General features: G+C 40.2%; 1 protein-coding gene across 4 annotated transcripts in view; it reads right to left on the minus strand.

Moving 5' to 3' along the window:
- Positions 1-21,001, minus strand: part of rabgap1l (RAB GTPase activating protein 1-like) — a 100,086-nt gene that overhangs the window by 65,634 nt on the left and 13,451 nt on the right. For all 4 annotated transcript variants that reach the window (XM_034583767.1, XM_034583765.1, XM_034583766.1 and 1 more), the window contains exons 10-13: positions 20,264-20,430; positions 16,406-16,535; positions 10,646-10,739; positions 8,318-8,468 (exon numbers count right to left, since the gene is read on the minus strand). In XM_034583767.1, coding sequence (XP_034439658.1) covers positions 8,318-8,468; positions 10,646-10,739; positions 16,406-16,535; positions 20,264-20,430 — 542 coding nt within the window. The remainder of the gene's footprint in view (positions 1-8,317; positions 8,469-10,645; positions 10,740-16,405; positions 16,536-20,263; positions 20,431-21,001) is intronic.

Consider the following 21,001-nt stretch of genomic DNA (forward strand, 5'->3'; position numbering starts at 1 on the left):
GAAAAAAAAACATTCACTGCCAATTTGTTAAAATTAGAGTTTAATTTTTTTCCGATTAGAGCCTATCAATGCGGTCAATAAGGAGCGGCTGGCTGCAAGGTTGATGTGAAACGGTTGCCTTGGAAAACAGCACTGAACCTGCCCTCTGCTGTAGTCAGCCTTTACACTATGTAAACTCAACATGGACTGTATATTAATTAAAATGTTAAGGTTCAATACAGTGCATTTCATATAATTTGATTATGAAATGGATTGCAAGTAAGCCTGCCATGTAGAGGGACGGCTCTTTAATTGTCATGGAGACAAGATATTCTTCTGCACCTGTGTTGGTTAATTTGGTCACTCAGAGAAAAGAGAAAAATAACAGAAAGAGTGGTCAGAAAGAGAGGAATACATAAAATAAAAAGAGGCAAAGTGAAGACTATGCAAGTTCTGCTGTCACTGCAGAAGATGCCAGTCAATGGAGGTGTCTCAGCACAGTGTTCTGTGCTTTGGGGGTGGACACCGATAAAAACACGACCAGAAGGCCACCATTAATAATTCATTTTGCTCCAAAACAAAGCCAGCAGGGCCACTTGGAAACTAAGGTGGAGGCTGATTCACCTTTCACTGCTTCCCAGCACCCCACCCTCATCCACCCCTGGGCTCCTGGTGATTCCAGTCTCAACAACAATTTGTTGGCATAAGCAGGGAGTTAACATCTACATTAGAGGGGCAACTTCCAGTAAAGTGAGTAAGGAGGTGCTTTTTGAAGGATCAGCTTACAGATGTCGACCCAAAGAAGGTCACACAACCTGGTGGCCAACGAAAAGCATGTGATTGGTCAGATTTGGTCTTTTACATTACATTACATGTCAGTTGGTGGACGGTTTTATCCAAGGTGACTTACAATTAATGCATTCAACATCTATGATGGGTCATTTTAGGGTTACAGTATCTTGCCCAAGGACACTTCGGCATGCATGGGGAGAACTGAGGATCGAACCGCCGACCTTCTGGTTAGACCACTCTACCCCCCCCTCAGCCATAGCCGCCCCCTTGAATGAAAAGGATAGTAAGTAGTATTCTACTCAGCCAGGGTATGACAGACAGCATGGGATTTTGTTTAAAACTATACTTGAAATAACCCACACTGATGTCTGTTGACATATAAACGGTACTTTTTGTGCAACAGACTATGAGATGTTTGCCAAATGTGTCAGACATGTCTCCATTAATTAAAAAGGTGCAAAAAAAATTTGAAATGAAAGAAACGATGACAATGGTATTAAGTTACGCCTTCATGTGACAATGAAAAGAACCAAAAACAACACAAACATTCTCCCAATCTTGGAGAGGGACCTGCAGACCTTCAATGCTTTTCATCTTTTCCTGTTGTGTTTTATTAACATCAGTTGAGCTCTGTTTTCCTTTGCCTTCTTTTGTTTTGGTCTGTAGCCATAATTTCGACAAAACCATTAAGTCTGAGGATACAGATGCAACTGTTGTCTACTCAGTTGCGGCAAAATGAATTATGACCCATCACACATGAGTTTCTTGATAACACTGGATACTGATGCAACATTTTGTTATGCTTCCATAAACTGAGCAATTGCTCAATGTTCTGTATAATGTGTGTCATAGTGACAGATTTATTGTTTAACTGCAATGATATTGAATTGGAGTACAGGCATGTATTGTGATGGCAAATAGTCCTATACCTGTACTATGCAGTTTGTGCCCCAATAATCATGAGTTTTATCTCCACTGATTTCAACAGCACCTGATTTTACTAATCTGCGACAGATTGCAACTAACACATCTTTTAAATTGTGAAATATAAATGTAGTGACTTCTGTACTCTGCTTACTAACAACCCTCTCGTTTATGAGTCTGGGGGCTGGACCACGGAGGGATATGTGGTTGGTGCAGCAGATTAGCACTGGTTAACAGCCTGGATTCCAACATTCAGCAAGCAACGTCAATGAACCAATACTAAACCTGCTTAGCAGGCAGAAGCCAGTATTTATGTTTAGCAACCGTCGGCCAAACTTTGTCTTGATTCAGTTCCCAGGTTGAAGGCACTGAACAAGAATCTAAAGCATTGACAACATCAGTCGTGTTTGCCTTTAGCGCAGTTCCCATTTAAATAATATGACGATTGAAGTATTGAATCCAGCGAAAGCGAGACTGCTGCCAGACTGACTCTCGGCTCTTTGGTATCCCGGAGTATAAAGCACCACAGCCATGCAGCGGGCTTGGAAAAAGAGTCAGTATGGTGTGCACTTTACTGAAATGCCATCTTTGGTTTTTGAAGATCAAATTTTGCAGTCACTTCTGAGTTCTGTTGTAGCGATAGGAGGTTGTGTAAGGCAGCTCTAAATCTGTCGCATAAATAAGAAATGAAAAAGCATCCAGTTGTGATTATTGTTTCTGGCAGTAAGTAGTTGGCACAATCTATTACTTGTCAATATAACAGTGATCTTATATGAAGCAGACACAGTGGGAGGGGGAAAAGGTCAAACATTAAGATAGGAACTAGCGCTTAGCATGTTGTGCACAGCTACTGTTATCACATGACATCAATTTATGTTGAACACCCTTAACAGAAAAATCTCTCGGCCATTTTCACCTCCAGCACAATGTCACCATGAATCCTGCATACACGGGGATCGCTGCAATTGAATGGTAAAAGGGCTAAAGAGTGAGCTAAAGGTCAAAGGCAGGCTGCTGACAGAAATCACCATTCATCATCTTCATTTAATCTTACACCACATGGCGGTGAAGACCTTTCTGACCGATCAGGTTGTGATATATATATTCATTATTCTGTAGCTCCTATAAAAAAAAAAAGCCTTTGCACTTTTACATGAAATTGTGTTTTTGTTGATGAAAATCGAGACTGACAAAAAGATGTTTTCTGAATAAATGACATTGTATAAAATGCTGGTCAAGGTTGAATTTTGCATTTTATCACCATTAACACAAAGGCAATACTTTTCTCATAGATAGACATACATACTTAATTTGTTAACAGCCTGTTAGTTCTCAATGTATGCAGTACTACAGTATTTTGCTGATTATGCTAAATGTTTCCAAACCTTAGTAGTATTAAGGTAGTTGTTGCTGCAAATAATTTGCATCACTTCTATAATGGTGCTAAAATTAATGCAACACATTGTTGAAGGTATTAATTCCTGCACTTGAATTGTATTAGGAGCTTCACGCTGGTGCAGCTCTGCAGTGAGGAAGAGGAAGACGAAGAGTACTACTGTAGCTGTGAGGCTACAGTGGGTATGAGGACTGAGACGGAAGTGTTGTGACCAAAGAAGACGCTGTAGGGTGGATCATCTTAATTCCAGCTGTCATATCAGTGTCAGCGTGGCTAGGAGGCTATGCTAATGCATTCATAATGGATGTATTCAATACTATATAGCAGCATAATTACAGCTATAACAGACACCTTTATTTGTAAAATCATTTTATTACAGCTTTAGCATTGCATGTTAATTTCCATATAAGAAAAGGTTGTAAATGGCTTTAAGTGACAACTGCCTACACTACACATTTGTAACAGTATAATAAAACGAACCCTGTCTCAATGTTACCATTCTCCTGTTACTTAGTTTTAATAAATCAAAATGACCAGACTACAGAAATAACAGATTAAATTACTGTTGGTTTTTGTTTTCCACATATTGAAATTCGTGAAGCTAAGGAAGAAAGGCAGTGTGTCCTTCTTATGGTGCCTACTGGGTTCCTGCTCTGGATATGTGAATGGAAGCTTCAGGGCTGTATTATGGACACGCACAGCGCCAGGAAGGGAGGGGGTCGGACTGAATACATATACATTGTAAGGTGGGGGGAATGGAAGTGGTGCTCCCTGGCTGTGTTGAAGCCATGCAGTGCAGCTGGTCCAGTCAGATACTAAGAAGCAGGATGGAAGAGTGGGGAGTGTGTGTGTCTTAGTGGGAGAAGTATGGTAGGGCACACAGCTAAGCCAGTGGAGTTATGTTTATGTATGTGAACAACATGTATCTATGCATGTATGCATACTGTATTTTCAGCCAGGGGGGTGGAATTCATGCATGGGGTCAAAAGTGAATGAAAAGAAAAAAAACGTAGTTTCACCTTTTTCCATTTAGAATATTTTCCACTACAGCAATGAGTTAAGAAAAAATTCTACATGCATTTCCAACACCTCTTCAACTCACTATATAGACTTCCACAACTATCTAGTTCGAAGCTGCCTCTGCAAACATGTTGTACAGTAGTGCAAAGGTTGCCAGAAGTTTGCACAAGTAATCGGTAAAATTTGGGATGATTTTGTCAGTAGCTAGCCACCTACCCACGCTCTAATTATCCAGATATAACTTACTTAATGAACTAAGGCAGAATGGTGAGCGACAGAGGCGAAAGGAGACAGAATTGTCATGGAGACAACTTCAAGCAGAGTGAAGTCCATAGACCTTTGCAGTTACCATGGCAGCCTATCTTATGTACATTGTACTCCATGTATCTGTATGTGGGTTATCATGCGTGGGTGTCACATTATTCCAGCCCGCACGGCCGCATGACTGATGTTACCTTTGATTATAGAATGATGTTAAATGTCATCGCTAAGCTGACAGACGGTCTCAATATGACTCAACATCAAAATGAAAAAGTCTTATTTGAGCTTAAATTTCATTACATGATCAGATCATAAAGAACGGGTCTTGCAGAGTCTTGGGTGGGGTTTGGTTTAGGGTTAGGGTCAGGAAAGAAGTGGAAAATGACAGTGACATAGAATAATTATAGCTAAAAAGGAATTTAAGGTATATAACTTGGAGTCAAAACAGTCTCAACAGGAGATAGCACTGGGGTTGAGGCCTAAGCACGTCCACAATATCCAAATAAACGTAATGGTATAACAAAACAGTTGGATCCTCATTAATAACGGTGATTAAGATAGAAAGATGCTTTCACAAACATTTTTTTATATTTGTACCTATTGCATTTCTGTCTAGTTAGCCAGTTGCATATTGATATACATTACTTGTATAACATTTCAATTAGGTGCTTCCGAAGAATTCAAATTGTAACGAATAATAATAGTTGGCGAGAATAGTTGCTACCCTCTAACAGGTAGAGATTTGTTTAGATGGCGAGAAAAGAGCAGGGCATTATTTGAAGCAAGGTAAAAGGTAAAGAAGAAGAAAATAATAATTCCATTTGTAAAACAATCTCCTTGGAAGACCTTCAGTTTCATACAGTATAAGGGTCCTCATATTCCTGCTGTTGTGAAACTGCTGTTCCAGCTTCTGATTACAGCCGTTGTACCTGTGGAGAGATCCTGACCTCTGTTAACACGCTGGCTGTGCTGTGTGTGAGATTGGTCTTTGGAGAGGCGGACCTAGAAATAGCTGGCTGAGCTTTTTTAAGCTGTAGGTTCAAGCGTGGCAGTACACCTTGGGCTTGTTCAGCTCTAGGGAGACGAAAAGGTTGTTCAAATGTCACTTGTAACCCCCCCCCCCCCATACCCCAACCCCAAACAGAGAACTCAGAACAGAGTCTCAGATGCCCTCAGGCCATGGTGTGTGTGTGTGTGTGTGTGTGTGTGTGTGTGTGTGTGTGTGTGTGTGTGTGTGTGTGTGTGTGTGTGTGTGTGTGTGTGTGTGTGTGTGTGTGATGACTGTAAATGAGAGCAGAACAGCACTGAACATGACACTTGCAATATATGATATCAAGCTTGTCGACCAAGGGCCACATGCAGCTAAATGCTCAGTGCTCACACTGGACAATATCATTTTGGGGACTTGCAATGTGATTTATGGCCTCAGAGATATGACATGTACAAGTGGAAAGTGGATTATGAAAAGGCATCGACTCGTTTTAATGTATCACGCATGAAAAACGAACCATCCATGTACTTGAGTCTGAATTCAATGGTAAACAGTGATTTGGAGGCTGAATCACTGAAGGTGGCAGGTCATTTAAATCGCACAGCAAAAGTGTGATGTGTGTTCAACCTATGTAATCACGTGATGTTTTTACATAATGGGTTTTCATAGCAGTGGCACAGGCATAAATACAATAACATCGCAACTCAAGACAACAAAGTTGGTGACTGGTGCCTTCATTTCTTTCACAATACTGAATCTTCATCTGTGCAATGTTTTCTTGCTTCCTGTCCAAGAAGTTTGTCCATAGCAAGGGATTGTGTAATTCAGGGCTGATACTGATACCAGAGTTAAAAATAACAATTTGGATGATAGCCAATGCCAATACCATTTTTTAAGTCACTATTAATATCAATTCTATTACTGAGCACATTATAAAACAGACATCTGTGTCAATAATATACTGTAGTTCTAGTACAGAAACTGGACATGGTTTAACACCCATCTGCTGCGCAACACTAACACAATGCCTGTCCAGAACTGCAGGTGAGGCACAGAGCTGATTAACGACACTAGTGTCCCCCCCATAAGGGCGACAGTCCAGTTACTTAGAATTCAATCAGCATTAATATCCTCACTGAGCCCAGACAACAGACATTATTAAGCTCCACATCACCCTCGCCATTGCTGTCATTTGGCTCCTTCCCCTCGCCCCCTCCCTCCTTTCTTACCTCAATTCCATTCATTTGGTGTAGCTATTAATAGCCCCGCCACCAGCCTATCAATACCATCACTACTCCAGTAAGACAGAGGCTGCGGGGGTGTGGCCAAGCCAGTGGAATGAGAATAAATGAGCGGAACTACACAAAATCTTGGTCTTATGGAATGAAAGACAAAGAGATACTAGGCATAAAAAAAAACACTGCACGTACGAAAGAGATGAAGAACAAGAATGAGCTATGAAGAAAGATGGTTTATCAAACAGACCAGTGAGGAACTGGTCGAGGGAAAAGAAGGATAGAACAGGAAAGAGAAAGAAAAAGGACAGTGGAAGCTGGGTAGAGAAATGGGGCGTGAAGTACAAATGAAAAAATATCTTTACCAGATAAATATGACAAGAGAAATAGAACTGTTGAGAAAGAAAAAAAGGTAATTTAGAGAGCAGGTGAAAGACGACTTAAAAATATGTGGCTCAGGAGAGAGGAATCTGCCAGCTCTCTGGACATTTACACACATTCCTTTTCTCCTATTCTCCCTAAGTGACTACAACCTCATATTTATGGGGCCACATTCTTCCATCTCTCCATTTTCCCTTTTCCATCCATCCCCTCTCTCTGTTATTGATCCAGACGGGTAGTTTCACCCATCTCTGTGCAGCAAAGAGAAAGACTATTGTATTTTCCATAAAGGATCTATGCTTTGTATTTATATCAGCTCCTCCTGCTGCTCCACTCTGGTCCAGTGTGGCTTTCTCACACTCACTGGTTTACAAATCTCTTACCAAAAATCCATGGGTGGGTCACGGACCTTTGTTACACAACAGCTTGATCAGATTAAGTGATTTTGGTGAAAAATGTTACTAGCTTTAGTAGAAGAAAAAAAAAATTCTAAAGATTAAAACTACAAGAAACTGGGGAAGTGATAACATTTACAGGATCACTGAAGTATCACAGTAACACATATTGTTTTCATAATCATGCTATCCACTGTACAACTAATTCAAATTTGCCCAGTTGTGCACACACAACAGCAACAAGAACACAGAAATGTGCACATTCATGAATTGTGACCAAGTATGATTTGCAACACCTGCACACACCAAATAAAAGCTGAAGTAAACATAGACCGTACGAAAGTGACCTTGATCGGCAGCAGAACCAAATCCTTCTATTATCCAGACAGTGCTGGTGCATCTGTACATATGACAACATTTTATACAACACAACTGACCACAAAGGACAAATTTAAGCTGCACAAAGAGGTTGCGAGTTCTTCAGGATGCCGAAGAGACAACATGAGCTCTTATAGTCCAGAAAACAGTAGCACGTGCATTTAAAAGTCACAACATGACACAGAGTTCAGATGAACACCGGTGTCAGTGATGTTGGTACTCTACGACACAATAAGGACAAATATTTCCCCGACGTATTCTCATCATAGTGACATGATATCATAATTCTGGTTTCCACCAAAACACAGCAAAGGACTAGCAAAACACCTGGGAGACATGGGGAGTGTTAACGACTGCATGGTATAAACACTAATTGCTAATATCTCCATTGACAAACAAGCCAAGACCAACTTCTAGACCAAAACTAACCATGTACATGTAGAACCTGTGAGACTGTTTTCAAGACGTGTCCCATATCAGCTCACATATGTCAACATAAAAACACGAGAAATATGTCAATGCGACGTGGTGTCCCAGGTGTCCCTCCCTGATCGTGTAAATTTACCTTGGTGATGAGGATGCGGTAATGCTCAAGCAGGTCATGGTTGTCGTGGCAACCGGACAGCAGCTGCCAGACTTCAGCTCTGAGCGGCTCAGGAATGCCGCTGCGGACCAGTGGGGACAAACCCTTTGGACGAGTGGACAGGTTTCCATGCCTGATAAACACACACACAACACAGGAGTAATCTATTACTGTATAATCTAATTTAAATGTTTTTTTGATGATTGTGTTTGTATTGTGTTCTTTGGGTGACGTTTGGACAGTGACAACTAAAAGAACAATGAAGTGCAGAGTTACACACCTCACACACAGTATTCATGTTGCACTGACATTAATGGTATTTATCTTCAGAACAACATAGTCATTAACTGAACTATAATTACTTCAGAATTTCCCCTCACTCTTCTGGCCAGGTAGGAAGGGCTGACTGAACACCCTGTTATTTATCGACGCCGGTACACATCATTACAATGGAAGCTGCCTAGTGTAATCACAGACTACTTAATTTCTTTATAGTAGCTCAAGGTTCACTGCCTCATTAAAATGTACTAAAATTACAATTCGAACTGCAGTTGTGAGTTTAATAGCCAAACAAGTACTGACAGAAATACTACTAACTAATAGCACATTATTACCTCCAGCAAGGAGGTTATGTATTCACCCACGTCAATTTGATTGTTTGTTAGTTAGCAGGATTACGCAAAAACAGATTTCTACAAAACTTGGAAGAATTATGATGTGAAGAAAAAACAAAATTACATTTTGCCAAGGATTCGGATTCTTTAAAAAGCTGAGATTCGAAAAAGTGTTTTTGACATTTTCACTTTATTTCCATTATTTATGGATTTGATAAAAAAAAAAAATCTGACATATTAAGGGGACTGATGTCTGTAATTTGGTGCATCTTGATTGAATCTAAGAGGACTGTTGGGCCTTTGCAGAGGCATGTGCTCTACTGAGGGCCATTCTAGTTGAGTAGTTTATTGTTATTGAGTACAGTACAAAATTCAATACAATGGCTTAGACCAAGGGGTTTTCAAACTCTAACATTGTGTGCCTCCCTTCTGACAAAGCTTTTGTTATATTGCTATTGCTGAAAATTATATTGCGATGGTTATTGTCCAGCCCTAGTTTGACATAACTTCAGACTAAATCAAATGTACAAGAAAGATTTGTCCTGAGGCATTTATTCATTCCTGATACTGGAAAAAAACTGTAAAAGTCCTCAAAACTACCGTATGGCAGAACAAGGTCTTTAACCAAATTGTACACATTTAGGCTATTCTACGTGATCTCCTTTAATAACTAACTAATCAAATTTTTTTTTCTCAATTTCGTTCAATGAGATTCCCCTGAAACTGTCGGGACCCCTGTGGGGAGGCCCGCCTCACACTTTGAAAACCCCTGGTCTGGACTATTAACCGCAGCGCTGCCATGCTGTTAGCATTCTCCCACATGAGGAAATATGCTGCTTTTGAAAACACACTGTCAGCTCTTTTTAATGATGCTTGAAATCTCATCATGATGCATTTGTTGAGGCCATATGAAAGCAATTTCCAAATGAACTACTTCACTTCATTGTGCTGATGCAACAGCAGGAAAACAGGCTGCGGAATCAAATGAGAAGCCAGAGACATCTTTTATTCATCTAATTATGCGAACGTCTGTACCTAAAGCTCTATGTTTTAATGCTGCCTGTTGTAAATGCATAGAGTTATAGAAAGATGACAGTATGTAACTTATAACACATACGGTCATATCTGCACAGAACGGTTTTCCATACAAAATGGGATGATAAAGAATAAACTGTAAATCACTGTCTGCATGTGGGACATTGGGCCCGATTTACTTCTCAGCACTAATTCGTCTTGTCATAGTTCTTTTTGCACAAGATTAAGAGACTTAAGGACTAATATTCATGTCTGATGTAATTGCATTTATAACTAGTGTGGTATATTTACACTCCATTTTCTGTTTACATTCATGCTGTCATTTGTTCACAAGGTACATATATATGATGGGTCTTCTGAGGCAATGTTTAAGTACAATACCTTGTACTAAGATTACTGAAATTCAAATCAATAATATTGAACAATTTCAGTGTGGACACGTTATACTTGAATTGTATTTGGCCTCTACAACAGGTGAACATCTTCCAAATGCCTTGTGCTTTCTTTTTAACACATTTCACAAAAATCCACTATATATATTTGGTAGAGTTGGAAACACGACTGGTTGAAAATACTGTCCCTATCTCATTGTTTTACCAAATGTTTTTAGTGTGTGCAATGTCCACATTTCTTAGACTTTCTGTTTCTTTTGAAGCCTTACCATCTGTTGAGGATTCCTCCCCAGGACTCCAGGATTTTCTCAGGACAGTCTTTGGAAACATCTCCTGTCCCACTAGAGATTTCACTGTCGCTATCTGCAAGAAATACAAACACACACACACACACACACACACATATTAACAGACATTTAGAGCATAAATGCATCCACATTAGTCCACATGAGAAAAACCGTACCCAGACCAACACTGTGTTGACAAGACATCAAACATGTTTCAGTGTAACACAGCTTTAAGCACAAATTCAAAGACGGGCAGGACACGTTGTTTGGCCCTTAAGATGTTTCAGGTATTCTGCCGAAGGTCATCTATAGTTTCCATTTTAAAACTTTAAGATTGATGCCACACAGTCCGATGGAGGCAGGAGTGCTTGTGCAGTGCCTACACCTTCCATTATTACTGTTCTGCTGTCTGGTGGTTGGTGAGGCAGACAAGAGGCAATCAGGAGAGCGAACCACTTGTTTTAGATGCAGAGGCACTAATTGACTGTCTGGTCTGTTCTGCTGCAGGAGAGATGAACTGATACCCACACAGAAGACCGCCCACTGGAGCAAATACACACACACTGTTTAACAAGGTATGTCCAGCACACACCGATAATATGTGTATAATACATCAGTAGCACCACATGTATGTAACAGGTTGAAATGTGTTACACTTTGAGACACACAGAGATAAAACTGGACACCTGAAAGTGATTTACACACAGTTTCTTTTTCTTGTCCAGAGTTAACTCATAATCCATGATCTTCATTGTCTCTGCCAAGGAGGTTATGTTTTCATCTGCGTGCGTTTGTTGGTCCGATTAGATTACCATGAAATCTGGTGGAAGGATGTGGTATGGGTCAGAGTAAAACCCATTCCATTTAAGTGCACATTTTTTTACAATTTCCCCAATTTCCCAGAGAATAATTCATGGATCTAATTGAAGGAAATTGGGACATACTTAAGGGACTGATATCTATGAGTTTAAGGGAACAGTTGGGCCTTGGCGGAGGTATGTGCTCTTCTGAGTTATTTTTTTGTTTTTAAACAGAAATTGATGTTGACAAGCATTTTCCTTTTTTTAGGTCATTTTGCTTTTATTGATAGAACAGAAAGCGTGAAAATGGGAAAGACATCAGGTAAGAAAAGCATCAAAGGACAGGGTCAGAAACCAACCTACGGCCACTACAGGATCAAGCCTCCGTAAGAAGCATTTATATCAATTTTGGCCAAGAAATGCAAAATGAATAGGTATTGCTACGTATTTATAAAAAAGTAAACTAATTCAGGGGTAATACGTTTGTGTTTAGAATATGTAAACATTAACAACGGGCAAAGAAAATCTGTCTACAATCTATATGATATTTAGAACATTTTTTTTACTCTAGATATGTAATTTTCTTGCTCTTAGGTATGGCCAGAACTTGTGTGTGAAGTATAGAAATTCTTTTATCTCATCATGTCAAATTTGATGTCTTTTAAGTTTCTCTGCCAACTGACATTAACATGAAAAACCACAGCGGTGACGATGAACTTCACTGAGGCTTCACTGAGAAAAAAAACTGAAAGCAAAAGCCCTCGAAGGCTAAGGTGTGAAAAGGCATCATTCACTCCGACTGAAGCCTTTTTCTAAGACCCGAACATTGAAGAAGGACTTAAAGACATTTTCTTCTAGAACATACAACCATGTTCAATGCACTGATGCACCTATACATCCTCACAGGCTCAGTGGGAGCTTTTCAGGTCTTTTATAAATGTTTGATGAGCCCTTTCAAATGGTTCAGATCCAGCACAAAGCCGCCGCCTCTGTTCTCAGATTGGCTGAGGCCACGTGGCGAGGACGCGTGAGTCCAATGCCACTGCCAACTTACCAGGTGATGAAAGAAACAGTGAAGACAAGGACCATTACTGTTACCATTTAATCTGGAGAGGGGCTATGCATTCACTGTAGGATTACTTTCAAATAGGATCTCTCCACTAGTGGATTGCTTCGGTCTAAATAAAAGCAAGCAGAAATTCCCTACTGGCATCAAAAAGATATAAATTAAAGTGGGTTTAAAAAAAACATCTTTAATTTCTATTTAATGTCCTAATGTTTTAATATTTTTTAACATTTACCGCTTAGTTGACAGCAATGTCATGGTCTGTGTGAATGTATATAAAGAAAGAACACAGTTTTTGTTTGTGTGCGTGCAGGTGTGTATAGGAAAGGGTAACAAAACCACAATGAGCAACCAGTACAAAGCATGTTGTGAAAAGGAAAAGCAAAGAAAAAAGAAGATTTCTGCTTCAGGCCTATTTTCCACATCCAGAGCTTCCAAGAAGGAAAGAAAAAACATCCACATAGAATGAATGTGTGTGTGCGCGTCCGAGTGTGTGTGTGCACGTCCGAGTGTGTGTGTGTGCTTGCAGCGGTGGCATCTACACTGGGGTTGTATTCATTTCTGTACACAATGAGGCCGACCTCCAGCTTCATGGCCCTGACTGCCTCCAATTTTCAGCTCTGGGGGAGGAGAGGGGCGCTATAGAAAAAGCCCCCAGAATGGCTTCCACGGTGCCAGTTGAAAGCCGCCAGCTCGCGCCTTGGAGGGTTTACTTGTGACTTTGGGCAAATCAGCAATTAGACAGAGGAAAGATGATGTTTGCCTTTTAATACATTTCAAGCTGAAAAAAGCAAATTTTTAATAAAGGTTGTTTTTTTCCATCTTTAAAAATTGAAGGCTTTTATTATCTTGTGAGGACAAGTTGAGACAAATGAACTTGTAAATTGTCAATCAAGTCTATTTCTTTGTATTTGGATTCATAAAATAAATAGCACAGTGATTAAGATTTCATGCGTAATTTTGTTCAATTGAATATTTAGACACTAACCCAATATGCAACTATAACTGCTAGAGCTCTCTGAACCAAAACAATACCAGAAGACTCTGATCAAGTCATTGAGTGGTTTGGGACCATGGGAGTTGTTGATGGAAATCTACCTGACATGGCTCTGACACAAAGCTTGTTCACGGATTAAGAGTTAATGTATTAAGGTTTTATTGACAATATGCAGCAAACAGCTTCCTGGCTAGAAGTGGGTTTTTCCTTCATCATTTTTTGTTTGCCCCAGAAGTTACAGCAGTGATGGGCAATCAAAAGGCAACCAATATGAATCTTTGCCTTACTTTGAATAAAATTGGGGATTTCTCTGGGTTTGAGCATTGTTCGAAGCATTTTGCATCATGTAAGCACACAATGCAGCCAAATATATATATTTTTGGACATTTCATGAATAATTATTATTCCTTTTTATATCTTAAGGTCAATTGGGTGATTGAATTTGAAGTATTTTTGGCTGCTGAGAAGAAATTACACAGTGAAAACTAAGTTAAACAGGGATGTGCCCACATGCACATACACAGCATGAGCAGCATGAATGATAGAAACACGGAGAGGAGCAGTAAATTACTGACAGAGCCGGTAAGAACTGTAAAACATAAATTCTTTATGGTCTAAACATGTATGAAAAGACTTCAAATGATCACTGTAACTTAGTGGAGCTGTGCATGGCTCCCTGGGTGTCTACCCTGGACTTGGTGGTGCTGTGGCCGGGCTGTGCGCCCTCTCCCCTTCGGGCTGTGGACCTGTCCGTGGTCCCCGCGTCCTTAACCAGGTGGAATTTTTTCAATAAAACCATTTTTGATGGAATGGAAATAATGCATTCCATCTTTTTCAGTGTGCATATGGCTACTCACTGTATGGGATATACTGTATGTTAGCAGCGAAGAACACTGTATACTTCAGCATTTGTTTATTTATCACAAGTCATATGATCACCGCAACATTTAACGTTATCGCACGTTTTCCTAATATGGTGCAGCCCTAGACAGGTCTATTCTGCGACACTTGCACCCCCAAGCCAGTGGTCAGGTGCAAACGCCAGCCCTGTTTATATTAGTGGGTCATGTTTGGAACCCACTGGAGTCTAACAGCAAGGGCTGGTGGTGTTAATACTGCTGCCGTTTCGCCTCCATATCTCGGACATAGCTGCCGATACTGATGGGAAAATATCAACCCTGTTCAGGTTTGTCACTTTCATTTGTCATGGTTACGTTTTATGGATTCAGTCTCTTAATCTAGACACATTAAGATCAGACCCTATTCTATTCATGAGTCTATGCTGTATGATGCTCAGCTCAGATTGACACCATTTTTTTTTATTGTTTTAGATATTATTGACATTTTAAAGCATTTGGATCTCAAACTATTTGACTGACGCAGGCTGTAAATTTATTTGTGTGGGGTATTTGATGGCAGTTTGACACTGTAGTGCTACTGTGCAAAAAAAGCCATGAAACCCCTTCATGGATTGGGCAGGGCTCCACATAAAGCCACTCACACTTGAAGCACACACGTGTTCATTATCATACAAGCAGCGATTCAAAGCCTCAGAGATTGTGCCTGCAGCTCAATCCTGACCACAGTGTAAACACACAGTCCCCATAATCTATCCCCACTGCTATTGTCACATGCTTTGCCACACTCACTTACACACAACCCACATGTTCAATTATGCATGTTCAGTGCATTCAGAAAGTATTCAAACCCATAGGCTTTTTTCACAGTTTGTTAACGTTGCAGCCATATGCTAAAATCTTTACTACAGGTGGCGTCAAATCACGGTGTAGAAACATCTCAAAGATGATCAAGAGAAATGGGAGGCACACAAGCTATATTCAAAGTGTCACAGAAAAGGATCTTAATAATAACCTCAATGTTTTTTTGAATGGGGCCCTAAGCAGAATTTGAGGTTATGTTATGAAAATAATAATAATAATAATGGTGTCGCCCAGGATATTTGACCCAGTTACAGATGTTACTTAAATACATTGCCTGAAGCTATTGGCATACGTAGCTTCCTAAAGTCCTTTAAATGCATCACCTGCAAACTATCAGCAGGTGCCCTCAGAGACATTCCCTTTCATACGAGGGGGATGCGGGGCCCTGAGCGCATAGGGAGGTCCCGCTCTGTGTATTTAGAATACATTGATGAATGACTCAATCAAAGAATTTAAACAATCTTAGTATAAGGCTGCTAAATAACAAAATGAGTAAAAAAAAAGGGTCTGAATACTTTCTTAAAGAACAGCACATACATCTCTATCTGTAGTCGATGTTTATGTGCCTAAACAAAATTAACCACGCTGGTAAACCTCTATATCAGACTGAATATCTGAACATTTCATTTAAATGACATGTTCATGCCAGCCAGAAAAAGAAAGTGAAAAACGGCGGTGGGGATAAATTGAATGTAAAGCCAACGCTCCATTCAACAGGCTATAAGAAGTAAATCAATTATTTTCTTGCCATTGCCTCTGAAGGTTCATATAAGTGTCCCATTTTTCTCTGATATTGAGGCAAAGTGGAATTTGTACAGAGCAAAGCAATGCAAGGTCGCATTTTTCAATCAAACAACATTTGGAAGACAAATGATGTTGCGTCGTGGCATGTGTGTGTTTAAATGTGCATCTCTGTATGTGTGTGCCTGTGTGTGAATGTGGGGGAGAGAGCTTTCTGATGAAGAATTCTGGCATCTTATCACTGATGTACAGAGACAGAGAAAGCCTGAATGGCTTTTCAGAGATTTAAAGAATTGAGCAGATTTACATATTAGTGATTATGTACTGTGGTATTTTTAGTACATATCGTGAATCATTAACTCAACCAACAGAAAGAGGGATACAAACCAAGCAAAAAAAAGGAAGAGATGCCCGTACCTTCATCAACCTCCTCTTCCTCAGTTGGCGAGGCTAGTTGTCCTCTTCCTTCATTGTTTCTCTCAGCCTCCCTCTGAAGGCTCACCACCTCATACATAGCATCGCTCGGACCAACCCGGTCTGGTGCCTGCTGCAAACACACACACACACACACACACACACACACACACACACACACACACACACACACACACACACACACACACACACACACACACACACACACACACACACACACACACACACACACACACACACACACACACACACACACACACGGACACAAAGAGAGACTTTTTGATCCCTGATGAAGAGGAAATTCATCAACCACCTTCATGATGCAATTATACGAACAGAACGTGTTGTTATGTTGACCACAGAATAATTGATATTATTGGTAGTGTACAATTTTACAAACTTACATTCAAGTGCATTGATCGGTAATGTAAAACCTGACAATATGCTCTTCATATTACATATTAGCAGGTACAAACTGTAATGCAAATATATAAACGCAAGGTTGGCCCCGATAGCAATACAAAAAAAAAACCCATCCAAATACTAACTATATATTAACTAACCTCCTTGGTGGAGGCAAAACAGTGATCAACAGGTTTAATGTTCTCTGTTGCTTATAAAGGTTTGAAAATGCTTTTACTTCTGCAAGTTGTTGATCCCTTCAGTTTCAGGACAGATGTGAAAGTGTTTGACACTAAATAGGCGTCAGGGGTATGGCCCAGCACCGAGTTCCTCAAACCAACAGAGCCTCCACTCCCATCTGTCCAGGACAGTCAGCTTCCGGCACTCAGTGGAGCTCATACCTCCGCATGGGCCCAACAATGCCATTAAACTCAATCAATAAACTGTACGCACCCGTAGATATCATTCCCCTTAATATTCCAGATCCTTTTTTCTATCAACATCTATGCATAATTGCCTATTGGAGAAAATATTTAAAAAATGAACTTGAAAAAGATCCTTGATCAGCCCCGTTGCACGGACCCGCAGTTTGTCGGTTCTTTCTTGACCCATGTCCCATTCTCCCAACGAATTTTGTTGGAACCCATTCAGTAGTTTTTCCTGAAACCGTCGACCCACTGGTCAGAGGACGACTCACTCTACCCCCTGAGACCATGATGTTATCTTGAAGTCGAGAGTATAAAAATTGCTTAACAAAAATAAAAGCTTAATAAAAGCTGTGTTATCTCATCATTAAATCCTTCATGAAAGACTAACGAAGTGCACAAGAGAACAAAGACACCAGCAGACTTGACCTTGGGTGTCATAAGCTACTGATGTTTATTTCTGGTCTTTTCAATTACTGTAGTGCTGTTGCCTCTCTCCTCCACCTGGTAGAATGGATCAATGAGCGGCATTGATCTGCCCACTCGCATGGCATCTAATGACTAACTCAAGTCAGTGATGGGAGCACAAATTGAGAGAGAATATCAAGCCAAGACTATTTTTAGAGAAAATCCAAGGAGGCTTAGGTAACACATTTGCTTTGCGATGGCCTCTGCCAGTGAATTGTTAACCCTACGGGATGAATTATTAACACTGATAAAACTGTGACAGAAAATTGGGCCAAAGACAAACACAGAATTATTAACTGTGGTTTATAATAAGAAAAAGAAAGAAAACGTTATTATCCAACCGTGTTTGCTGATATAAAGAACAGCTCTCCCGGCAAAATGTTATTCTATGACTGCATTAACAGTTAATGCATCTCTGCAACATCCCAAAGTGTTTTTCTCTTTCAAGGTTATTTTCAACCCTAAGCTTTCACAAAGGTGGCATTTCTCTTATAACACCTCTGGTATGACTCTCTGCAGTTGGTCCCATCAACTTAAAGTTCAAGCTCATCTTGAACTTTGCTCGTCTAAAAAAGGAAAGTTCACTCGCAGATACGCACATTTGAAGCTCCACCTTTGCATTGATTAGCTACATTTTAAAGGGTTTACAACCTACGGATATTTTTTTGGTGGGGGGGGCTGATCTCTTTCCTGAATTCCTGAATCCTTGATATTGAATTCTCTTCAGCCCCATTCTTGACGTAGAAACTGACAGGACTCTTGAATTCAACTTGCACTTGACAGGCAGGTTTGTTTCCAGGTAAAGCAGAAAATCAAGAAAAATGATTCTCTGAGAAATCAACTTAACCTCCTATGTGCAGGTCAATAGAAGGAAGCTTGGACAGCAAATAACTCTGCAAGGGCTAATTTTGCTAATCTCACCATGTTAAAAAAATGAAAACAAATTCCTGGAACTTCTCCAAAATTGACTGGGTTCTTCCTTGGGTCATGCCCCCCCCGCCTCCCAAAGATTTCCTGGAAATCGGTTGAGTAGATTTTGTATAATCCTGCTAACTAACAAATACACAAACGCAGACTAAAACATGACCTCATGGGCGGAGGTAATTAAGAAAACAAAGAAAACATTTTCCACAGGTTGGCACAGATAATGACTTCTTGGTTCGTCGAATGACTAATAACAGTTTTGGCCGAATAAGAGAACAGGACGACATGATTGCCATCTTTGACTAAAAATACAATATTATTTTAATTTGCTCTGAACCACAGCACCAGTCCAACACCCTTCCATTTACTGCGGAGATAACTACAGAGGAAAGCAGGCGGATGAGTCAGACGCCGCTGTTAATTACCCACATGCCAATAATGCGACAGAGCCTCTTATTAGCTCTACAATCCAAAGCCTCCCCACACTTCACTGCTTTGCCAGCTCCCCACGGCCTCCTACAGGAGATGTGCTTTTTAACAGGGGAGAAGAGGCTTAAGGCTTAACTGTATTTTCTAAGCACCTGCACCAACTGTTCAGAACGGGTGTCCTTGTGTTGGTGGGAGGTAAGTGAATGTGCATTCTTAACTCTCTCTCACTCAGCAATTCTTTAATCAAGCAACTAGTGAGGAAACTCAAAAGGGCTCATGTTTCTGGGCGTGTGATGTTGCACATTTTCTATCAACTAATTCCAGAAATCTGTCTGTATGTAGAAGATATCTCGAGGAACGTTCATTTTATCTGCTTCACATTCACTCGACTAGCGCTCTGTAGCTGGTCCGACTGGGACTAATCAACATGTGTGACGTTGTGGATCACGACAACAGACAAATTCACGACAACGAATTCTCCAGTTCAGGGATCGGTGTACTGAGCTACACTGAAGCCAAACTTTGAATAAACGGGCCTGTGAACAGGAAGAGAAATGGAAAATCCGCTGATAAGATATTTGCATCTTTCCGCACTTGATCTTACAACAAAACAAGTGTCTTGGTTCTCTTGAGTAGAGCATTTGACTGGTCACTGACACAGCAACACGCCTCCTAACTGTCTGCACTGACCTCCTCCTCCTCCACTGCACACATCCTCGCTCCACTTCCCCCTCCTCTTTCTGACAAGCTCGGGCTGGGTTGGGAACTGACGCTGTTGTGGGCAATAAAGCCCTTTGAGACGCACGTGATAATGGGCTGCATTAATGAATTTGACTTTACGTGAACCAAACCAGCGACAGTAATATTGCTGTGAAAAAGGACTCGACCGCTTCGAGTTATTTATTCCATTACATTTGTACATTTATCGAAAACATTGTAAGCTGTGGTGTGCGTGGGAATGCTTTGGAGAAATTGTGTTGGATTAAATAAACTCAAACTCTACTTTAGGATTGAAACTAAGATATTGTTGATCACCTTTCAAACCAGACATTAAAGAAAGAATCCAAAAATCTACCAGGTTAAAAACATCTCTGGTTAATCAATCACACTCTGGTTTAAACATGCATGAATATATGCAAAGGATGAAAATGTGTACAGGTGCTTTAAGATTTAACAGTTGCAGGGGAAATACCTGTCTGAGTTTGAGGTAAAAGGTCTCGCTGAAGGTCTTCCGGCTAAAGTACCAGAAGCGTTCGTTTGATGGATAGACCCTGACCAGAGTTTCCAGCAGGAAACGAACCGGCTCCAACACTTCGGTCACGACCAGGTCCACTGCCACCGTCATGTACACTTGTTTATCTGGACCATAACAGGGAGAAAAAGGAAAACAAGAAAAATTTAAAAAAAGGTTACTGTGACACATTATGTGGGACTCCTTCATTTTTCTTTTAATATGAAACGAGAGGACCTACATGCACAAACAGATGTATGGCTCAAACTAACACTTATCACTTCATGCTTCTATTCTGGTTTTATTATAACAGAAGTATAATCAAATGGGAAGGAGGACATGGGGGAAAGAAATCTATTTACAGTGAGGAAGTTCTGAATAAATTTGTAGAAGAACATGAGATAAACCCTTGACATGAACAATAATAATGATAAGGTCAAGCAGAACCTGCTCGTTTAGAGAAATGTTTTTGAATGAGAGGGACTTTTGCTGCAGCTTCATTCAGCAATGATTGCCTAGTTTAGATACTTTTAGATTTTTTTTTTTTTCAAGATAATAAAGGCTTTTCTTTTAATGGCTCAGACACCCAAGGTTTGGTTACATTATAATATAATAATAATATTTCATTATTCAAAATTGGTCTGGAGTATTTTGGATAAAGAATTGGATAAAATAAGAATACAAGACAGTACTGCAAAG

Source organism: Hippoglossus hippoglossus, chromosome 4 (genome assembly GCF_009819705.1).
Source record: "Hippoglossus hippoglossus isolate fHipHip1 chromosome 4, fHipHip1.pri, whole genome shotgun sequence".
Lineage (NCBI taxonomy): Eukaryota > Metazoa > Chordata > Actinopteri > Pleuronectiformes > Pleuronectidae > Hippoglossus > Hippoglossus hippoglossus.